Here is a 9,947-nt window from a genome sequence, read left to right on the forward strand (position 1 = left end):
TTTTTTTAATCTGAAAATATGATAAGTAGTTTGGACTACGTCATGGGTATTTCGAATATTAAGTCATCACACTCTGGGTGCTGTTAAAATTCTCTAGAGAATGCTTTTGTTGTTTTGGTTTAGTTTGTTTTATTTTAGGAGGCAGTCAACTGGATTAGATTCATACCGCCTTATGTGGGCTGTAGATCCAATTCCAGTTTAGTTTTCAAAACTTTTGTTGTGCTATTCAGGTCCCTGAACTACTACCCAGGTCAGTACCCAGGTGTGCTGACCTGGGTAGTAGTTCATGCTGAAGTGCAGTTCTCAAAGCCTTTGCTCTGTCACCGCAGGTCAGTTGCACATGCGTGCAGCTCAGTGGTGAGCTTGAGACTACATACACAGAAGACCTTTTCTAGCTCTCTTTTTAGATTTCCTCTGCACTTTAGCTCCCAGGAGATCCTTTTCCTGATTATTAAGCTAGAAAATGGGTTTTATCCTCCCTGTGCTATCTATACTTCCCACCACAGGATCTACTTCTCGAACGGAGTGGGGAGAGAAAAGAAAAAAAATGACAAGAATTCTCTTGCTCTTCAGATTGTAGTCTCTTTCCTAGTTCTGTCAGAGAGAACTTTCTCTTAGAGTTTAGGTGCTTGCTTGGTGGCCACCAGCCACAGGTGTGCAGCATCAGAACTGGGACTTGCTTTGAGGCAGGGCTGAGAGGAATAAAAACCAAGTATCCTCTCACACTCCCACCCCCACACTCTCCATCTTCTTTCCTGGGTCTCTAGCCAGAAAGAGTTGCTCTTGGAGCTTTTTTCTGTCTGCACCTGCTACATAGTTATGAGATTTGGGCTGTCCTCAAGTCTAAGCTGGGGTATATGGGAGGAAAAAGAAAAACCAGGAGGCTCACTGTTTTTTGAGTTTTGATTTCTCTCTCCAGTCTGCTTGCTTCCATATATTTTTCAGAATCCTTGTATATTTGCTTTATGTATATTCTGTCCAGGATTTTTAGTTGTAATCAATGGAGAAGATAGGGTAGACTGTGCTTTCTTCATCTTAACTAGAACTGGAACCCCCACATATAAAATGTGAATAAAAACATATAGTGATGGTTACTGTCCTTAGCAGCACATTAGAAACATCAGGGGAGCTTTTGCAAGTACCAGTGCCCAGGCTGTATCTCCAAATCAATAAAATCAGTCTTTGAAGGTTGGGATTCAAGCATCTGTATTTAGAAGTTCTTTAGGTCCTTGTTATTCAGTGTGTGGTCCGAGGAGCAGTGATGCCTGGGCATCACCTGGGAGCTTGTTAGAAATTTAGACTCTCAGTCTCTACCCTAGACCAGCTGAAGCCGAACAGGATCCTCAGATGATTCCTGTCTACAGCAAAGTTAAGGCAACACTGCCCTAGGACGATTTCAGTGTGCATCCAATGTTGAGAACCACTGCCTCTATAGGGTTTTATAAAAGCAAATGACATGTATGTAAAATAGATTTGATTCTAGTATGCTCTGACTAAAACTGTCATTAGATGCAAGCTGAACTACCTCCCTTTTTCTAGGTTCCTGGTAAAGTAAGTTACCTTTGATTAGAACCACAGGTTTACCTTCACCTTCACTTCAGAATTCTTGTCCTCAAAGCCAATTGCTTTGTGGTTTATGAGTTGAATTCACACCATGTAAAATCTTCAACATTCATTTCCTGTTCAGAATACATAGCTTTCTCCTAACCTGAGCCTCCAGTTTTCTAAATCTATTCTTTCTCTACTCTTCCTGGAACCAGATCCATAAGCAACTAGTTCTCTCTTTGATATCAAGTCTATCATTGTGTCAAATTTTAGCCTGTACTGTCAAGGACAAAACATCTAAGTACACATTCGTGCATCCTTTTTGAGTAAGAGTTTCCACCAGTTAGGAGAGTTCCCTAAAACTGGAGAAATTCCAGAATGCTGCCCTTTGCTTCTTCCTTAGTGAAAAAAGACTCAGGTTAAGGTGTTAATATTAACATTTTTCTTAGATACTTGTTTATAAAAATTGTATTCCATGGCACACTTCTATTATGAGAGAAGCAAGATATCAATGAGAAAATGGGCTGAGATTTGAGTTACCAAACTAGTGCTGATAGAGAATAAAATATTTTTGTGACCATACAGCATCTACCACTATTTCATTTGCCTGGTTAGGAGTTACCAGTTTAAATCATGGAAGCTAATTAGGTCAGTGGTTAATTTCTATGACCAGTGTTGGACTGGCCACATAAGAAGCACCTAAGGGTGTTTATAAAAAAAAAACCAAAAAACACAAAAAACAGTTCTTATCCTAATTTTGATTCTAGAGGTCAGGGACCTATGCTTTATTAAGTCTACAGGTGATTTTGATTAACCAAGATTGGGTGCAGTCTACATATTCAAATCCTTGAGGCCAGATGTTTCTTGAAATTACAGATTTTTAGAATTTTCTAAAGATAATGCAGTTTGTGTATTACAAAATACTCCCAGTGAGGTCTAAGGAAACACACTGTAATCAAATAATATTTTGGCAGCGTAGCATATTAATATTTAATTGGGATAAAGATGATAAATAATGTCATGTCAGTTCAGATCAAATTTTGATGCCAAATTTATGGGAAAACTGGTTTTAAGAGATTTGGGGAACTTGGAATTATAAATAGGAGATTGCAGTCCTGTAGTGAATGAGACCGTGGGCTTAAATTCTTCTGAGCAGGAACGTTTCCTGCCATCATCCTATTTGAAAACCTTTACCATGGACTTTGGAGTCGTGCCATCGGTTTGATTCTAGCTTTATCACTTAATAACTATGTGCCTTTGGCAAGTTACTTCTCTGTGTCTCAATTTCCTCATCTGTAAAATGAGGATTATAATGATAAGTACTTCATAGGGTTATGAGGAATAAGTGAGTTAATACTTATATATTTAGAGTTATGCCTGATGTGTGTGTGATTAAAAATCAAAATCTTGTTTCACTTCAGGAAAGATTTATGCATTGTTTTTAGAAAGGACTTTTGCTGCACTTTGGAACATTTGGTCAAAACTCCCTTTAAAAAAAAGCTGTCTCTCAGACTACTCAATATAATAAAGAATAACAATCAGGAGATAAAAGATTTAGTGGACCCAAATAAAATTAGTCTTCATTGACTCCAGTTATTTTTAGTTTGTTTATTTGGTAGCATGTAACATAGTCATATTACATTATATTTTATAGTGTTTCTCAGTATTCACATTGCTTTCAGATATTTTGAAGATGAGTCTGCTGAGGCTCAGAGATTCTGATTTGTCCCAATTCACACAGGTCACGGAGAGCCGCAACTAAACTAAAACTTGAAAGTGCTCACTCCCTGAATGATATCCTTTCTTTACACAAATAGGGCATGGTGGATATTCCACCAGTATTCTTACTGTTGTCCTGAAGGCCACATTCATGTATACAAAGTGCATGGGAAGAACATAAAAATATTTTCATGTGTGCAGTTGTGCATATTGTATGGACTTGGGTGTTTCTTATTATTAAAAAATTTATGTTAAGAAGTAGTTTTCTCTTTGTTTCTGTCAATAGCTTTTTGTAGCCTTGTATTACCAGACTAGAATAATAATATACAGCATTGAAGGGTATAAAGACATAAAGTATCTTTTGGGGCCAAAATTTAAACATCAAACTTGTAAAGAAAAGTTGAAATCATGGACCCTTAATTTTAAAAGTGACTTTAACATTTATTTCTACTTGTGTGCCTGCATTTTAGGAAGCATCGTGTTAGGTGTTGGAGGTGAGTGTAGAGACAAAATCATTTCCCTCAAGTAGCTTACAGTCAAGAGATATCCATGAATTATAATGATCAGAACAGGTACAGAGTTCAGCCTGGGGGACATTCTAAAGAAGGTTACATTAAAGATGTGACATTAGAATTGGGCCTCAGGGGTGATACGATTCATACAGAGATAGTTATTAAGCATTCAGGAAAGCAAGCAAGTATTAATGAAGATAAGGGAGCTGTTAGGTAGTGAAAGGTTTATTTGAGAATTAGTATATAGTGTGTTCAATATAGTGTAAAGTTGGGAAGGGAAAATAAGTGATAAGTAGAAAAATAATGTGAAGAACCTTGAAATAAAGGCAGAGTGGTACTGATCTTTATTTGCTAAGCTATGGGAAAAGCCATTGAAGATTTTAGAGCTGAGTTGATGCAGAGCTGTCAGGAAACATAGCATGTCTGACATGTAATAGTTAGCCGACTCATGCTTGATTGATGGATTGGTTTTACTCTTCTGTAAAAGCCTTAGGAAATCTTTGGGAAAGGATTTAAAGTAGTTTGTTAGTTAGTACTGAAACTTGGCTATAGTAATACTGTACTGTTAATGAGGATTCTGCCAAGAAATAGTCTTCAAAAATCACAAATACTAATCAAGTTTCAAACACTGGACTTTTTTTTTCTTTACTAAATGTTTTGAATCAACACGAATGCATGCTAAAGCACGTCTCTTTTACAGGTGTTAGTAAAATGGCCTTTCGTCATTTAATCGAGTTCACATATACAGCAAAATTAATGATACAAGGAGAAGAAGAAGCCAATGATGTATGGAAAGCAGCAGAGTTTCTACAAATGCTGGAAGCTATCAAAGCCCTTGAAGTCAGGTAATTATTTATTGAAGTACAGTTATATTCAGTCATGTGCACCATAACTGTTAGTCAAGAATTTGTTGTATATGTTATGCCATAAAGAACTGATGTTTTGAAATTAAGAATACTTAAGGATCTCTAAAATTCTTCTGGATACCGATTGTTCTTTCTCTCACAGTTGATTTCTTGTCCTTATGTAAATACTGCTGAGATTAACCAAAGTAGCATCTTTTGTATCTAATAAAATAAGGAGGACTGCTCTGCTTTTAAGGAGTTCTCTGTAAACTCTTTTGTTGAATTCAAGTTGTTAATTTGTACCAAGCCTTATTCTTAAAAGAGTTTGGCATACAAAGATTAACATAGTACTGTTTGAAAGTAAGTGAGGAAATTGGTAAAATAAATAGGCCAGGTGGAGGCGATAATCAGTGAAGTTAGAAATATAGTGGCCAAATGTATGCCATTTAAGTCTGTATACTTACTCGTTGGGCTAAATCTAGGTCAGGTTCTGAAACACCTAGTGCAAAGAAAAAGTACTCAGTTAACGTTACTCGTGGTTATAAGTTGAGAACAAATCAGTTGCTTAGGAGCCACTCCTGGCATCAAAACACAAAGTTTCTCATAGGAAGTATTAAGAAAACATGTAATGAATAAAGACTTCACCATCTTTCACAATGAATAGTGGCATGACTCTGTATACCTAATATAGTGATTCCGAACAAGCTCCCTGAAGTCAGGCTGCCTGAGTTGCATCCTAGCTCTACCACTGTGTGCGGCGCTTCAATGAAATTAGTTTCCTGTCAGCAGCTCAGTTTCCTTATCTGTCAAATGGGGATAATAATGGTGCTTTCTACGTAGAATTGTTTGTGAGGATTAAATTAACTGATGCAGGTCAAGTGCTTAGCATGGTGTCTGGCACATAGTACTCTAAAATTTGAACTATTATCTCCTTGTTCTGTTATGATGAACCTCAGTATAGGTCATTGGCATGACATTGAAGAGCAGTTTGGTAAAATCCATTTCACATGGGGCACAATAGTAAACTCACTGGTGTGATTTAGTCAAAAGATATAATTTAGAATAATTTAAGAAACAGTTGAACTCTAATCATAAATATCATTTCTCCTAATGAGCTTTTAATTACTTTGATGACAATTCAAAGTTAAACTTTTCTGACAAGAGCTTAGTATGTGTGTATTCAATGATGCCTAGTACATAGGTATGCGGTAAACATTTGTGAATGGTTGGATTGGTTCATGCTGATTAAAACCAGATCAGTACTCTCCTGCAGAGAGAGCTGAGATATGAGTAGCAAAATAGAGGTGTGTTGAGGATATATACCTGATTAGGTCATAGCTTCTCATATTTGAATGGGGCAATTCCAGATTTGTGATTAAATCCTAGATGAGAATCTTCTAGGAAAAAAAAATATTCTATCTGTGTGGTCCCTTTGCTGTTCATGGTAGTGAACACTTGGCAACAACAATGGAATGTATTCTATGACAGTGGCCTAGATTGGATTTTGTATAGTCATTGAGAGAAGAAGGTAAGAACAACTAGGTACAGCTGTTTTCCTAGTCCTATTTAGAACCTTTTAGAGGATTTGTTATTATAAGACTGGGATTCTTATAGTACTTGCAACCATCGGTGCTTTTCAGTATAAATACAGTAACATGTTGAATTGTTTCTTGAACCAGTTAGGAAAATAGGAAGATTACATTATTACATATTTGCTGCTTATTGTAATACAATTTAGGATTAACAGTTAATATTGTTGCAGTTAAATCAACTGGTTAAGGCAACTCTATGCTGAAAAGGTTATTGTATAACTTCTGCAAACTTTTTGAATAACACTGAAATACTAGGATCTTATTTTGCTACACTGAAATTGCATCATTGTTTGTTTAAACTGCATAAGAAGGTTATTTGTTAGAAAGCAGCAGTTAGTTGTCTTATAGATTTTTCCTCCCCAGCCTTTTGAAGTATAATTTACATATAATACACACTTTAGTGTAGAGTTTGAATTTTGTTGATTGTATACAGTTGCGTAACTACCACCACAATCAAGATAGAGGAACATTTCCGTCACCATAAGTTTTCTCATGATTCTACAGTGGACTTTGATCCCCAGCCCCAGGCAACACCGATCTGGTTTTTATCACCTTAGTAGTTTTATCTTATTTAGAATGTCATTTAAACGGACTCCTACAATGTGTAATCTTTCACGTTTGACCCTTTTATTCACTTAGTGTTATGTTTTAGAGAGTTTTCCATGTTGTGAGTATATTACTTTGTTCATTTTTATTGCTGAGTACTATTCCATTGTATGGATATACACCTGTTAATGGACATTTACGTTGTTCCGGTTTTTAGCGTTTGCAAATAAAGTGGCTGTGAACATTTGTGTACAGGTTTTTTTGACATACACTATCATTTCTCTCAGTAAAGACCTAGGAGTGGAAAGCTGTGTTGTATGGTAGATGTGTTTAATTTTCTAAAGAAACTGCCAAACTGTTTTCCAAAGTGGTGTGCCATTTTACATTCCAACCTGCAGTATGTGAGAGTTCCAGTTGCTCCACAGCCTTGCTAATACTTGGTATGATGAAGCCTTTTCATTTTAGCCATGTTCATAGGTGGTCTTAATTTGCATTTCTCTGAGATTAGTGATGTTGAGCATTTTTTTCATATGCTTTTTTGCCATCTATCGTTTGGTGAGGTGTCTGTTCAAATCTTTTGCCCATTTTTAAAATTGGGTTATTGTCAAGAACTGTGAAGGGTCTCTTTCACAGCATATAAGGAGCAGCATTGGATTCGTTTTTGTATCAAGTTCCACAGGGGTGACACAGTGGCTTAGGTGTGTGCTGTACTCACAGTGGTTTGCACCACAGTTGAGAACTCTGAGCTTTAGGAAACCCAAATCTTTTATAATGAGTTGCAAGCAGACCTGCACAGTTTTTGCCCTAGAGGGGCTGTTATCTTTATAGACAATAAATGAACCTGCCCTTCACTCTGGAGGAAGACAGGCTCTATCTTCTAAGGCTACTTGCTACAACCTTGAAAAGATAGTCCAGATCAAAAGGCTGTCAGTGTCTTGTTTATAAGACATGCAGAAACATAAAGATTATCTCCCAACAATATCCTTATTTCTGCATTATTTTACTTCTAGTGAATTTTATCATGTGTCTACCATGCCTCCGTTAACCAGTCTGATTAATCTGACAAATAGGGGCTGGGACCTAAATCATTCAACTTTTCTCACACTGGACTTAAGACAACTATCAACAGAACTTCAAGAAGTAGGATGTGGCCACCCCGCAGTGCTGAGCTTAACCAGGAACCCTTTCCTCTAAAGTCCTAGACTTAACCTACTAAACAAATTCCTAGAAAGCTAGGTAGCTTCTTTAGTTTCTGGACTGACTTTTTAACTTAGCCCTAAGCATTAATCAAGTATAACGAGGTTGGTCGTGGTTCCATAGTGTAGTGGTTAGCACGTCTGCTTTACACGCAGAAGAAGGTCCTGGGTTCGCGCCCCAGTGGAGCCACAGTCCAAGGTCTACAGCCATGCCACCCTGAACAAGCCCGAAGTCTGATCTCGGAAGCTAAGCAGGGTCGGGCCTGGTTAGTACTTGGATGGGAGACCACCTAGGAAGACCAGGTGCTGTAGGCATAAATAATAATAATAAAGTAATAAATATATATATATATAAAAGATAAGTATAGTAAGGTGTTTCTAGCAATTGTACAGGCGCCACATTGGTCCCTAGGGAGGAAGTCCAGTGCCAGTCTGTCATCCATGACAACCCTGGCTAGTGATTTGAAGCTGACATGTATGCTTTCTAGAGCCCAAGTGATGTCATTGATTACATTGACTTAAGTCAGGCACAAATTGTGTACCACCTTTTTATTTGAATGACTCCCATTGTAGGGAAAACTGCCCATGGGGCATGCATAAAAATCAGTTATTACTCCAGAAAGCTCCCCAAAGTTGCCAAGGGTAGCCTAATTTTGGAGAGATCTTCATTGTCAGCTAAGAACTAAACTGATCTGGCAGTAGCGTTTCCTTAAACACAGAATAATCTCTTTTACCCCTGAGTTGCAAGCCATATTTTGGTTAGAGAAAGAAGTTAGTACTTGGCTTCCACACAGGAAATATGGTCTCAGGGCATATAGGTGCTTTTAAAAGGGTGGTTTACTATTGTTTGTGCCCCCAAAGTGGGACCTACATCAGTCAGCGCATAAGTTGACATTACCTCCAGTGTGGCCTCCCCTTTTCCAACTCAGAATGATTGAGTCTAATCCTTGTTTTTGGAGGGACTGTCTGAAGGCCCTTGAATGTTAGCTCAGCGGCAGTCATCCACCTCACAGTTTGAGCCTCAGTTTTTGGAATGGTAGTGGGGGCAAACATCTGGTATTTTACGTGGGACATGCAGTCCATCCCCTACTGTTTCCAAAACACTTTTTGGTAAAGTTGAAGGAAATGGTGATCAAATCATGGTCAGAGCCATCTGGCAGGGGATGGCATATCTAGCAATTTCAAATTGCTTGCAACAGTTGGGGAGAGCTGCATCAAAGCATTTTCCTATCTGAGGAAGGCTCTAGGAGCAGTTCTAAAGAACAGAGATCATTAATGTCCTTTCTTTCCCACACGTCCTGGAGTCTAAGATATTCTCTCTTCAGGTGCCAGAATTGTTGCTTTCCCTCCACCTTCACAAAATCAGTGTGTCTCTCTCTTTTTTTTTAATTATTAAAATTCTCGGGGTGACATTGGTTAATAAAATCAAATAAATTTGAAGGGTACAGTTCAACAGTACATCATATATATATATTGCATTGTGTGTTCACCCAAAGTTAGATTTCCTTCTGTCACCAAATATTTGATCCTTTTTACCCCTTCTACCTCCTCTCTTACCTCTGGTAACCACTAAATTGTTGTCTATGTCCCTGAGTCTCTGTCATGTTTGTTGCTTTCAGTTTTATATCCCACATATGAGTGAAATTGTTTGGTTTTCAGTCTTTTCTGTTTGACTTATTTCACTTAATATGACTATCTCAAGATCTATCCATGTTGTTGCAAATAGCAGTATTTTATCTTTTCTTATGGCTGAGTAATATTCCATTTTATATATGTACCACATCTTCTTTATCCAGTTATCTATCGTAGGACACTTTGGATGCTTCCATGTTCTGGCAACCATGAATAATGCTGCTATGAACATCAGGGTCTATAAATCTTTGTGGATACATGTTTTTAGGTTTTTTGGGTGAATACCCAGGAGAGGGATTGCCAAGTCATATGGTAATTCAATTCTTAATTTTTTGAGGAACCTCCATACTGGTTTCCATA

General features: G+C 37.6%; 1 protein-coding gene and 1 pseudogene across 10 annotated transcripts in view; both read left to right on the plus strand.

The window, feature by feature from the left end:
* ZNF131 (zinc finger protein 131) overlaps positions 1–9,947 on the plus strand; it is a 30,842-nt gene that overhangs the window by 4,414 nt on the left and 16,481 nt on the right. For all 10 annotated transcript variants that reach the window (XM_023519735.1, XM_023519737.1, XM_023519736.1 and 7 more), the window contains exon 4: positions 4,477–4,621. In XM_023519735.1, the coding sequence (XP_023375503.1) occupies positions 4,477–4,621 (145 nt within the window). The remainder of the gene's footprint in view (positions 1–4,476; positions 4,622–9,947) is intronic.
* Positions 8,155–8,270, plus strand: LOC111728876 (annotated as a pseudogene).

Source organism: Pteropus vampyrus, unplaced genomic scaffold (genome assembly GCF_000151845.1).
Source record: "Pteropus vampyrus isolate Shadow unplaced genomic scaffold, Pvam_2.0 Scaffold234, whole genome shotgun sequence".
In the NCBI taxonomy this organism is placed as follows: domain Eukaryota; kingdom Metazoa; phylum Chordata; class Mammalia; order Chiroptera; family Pteropodidae; genus Pteropus; species Pteropus vampyrus.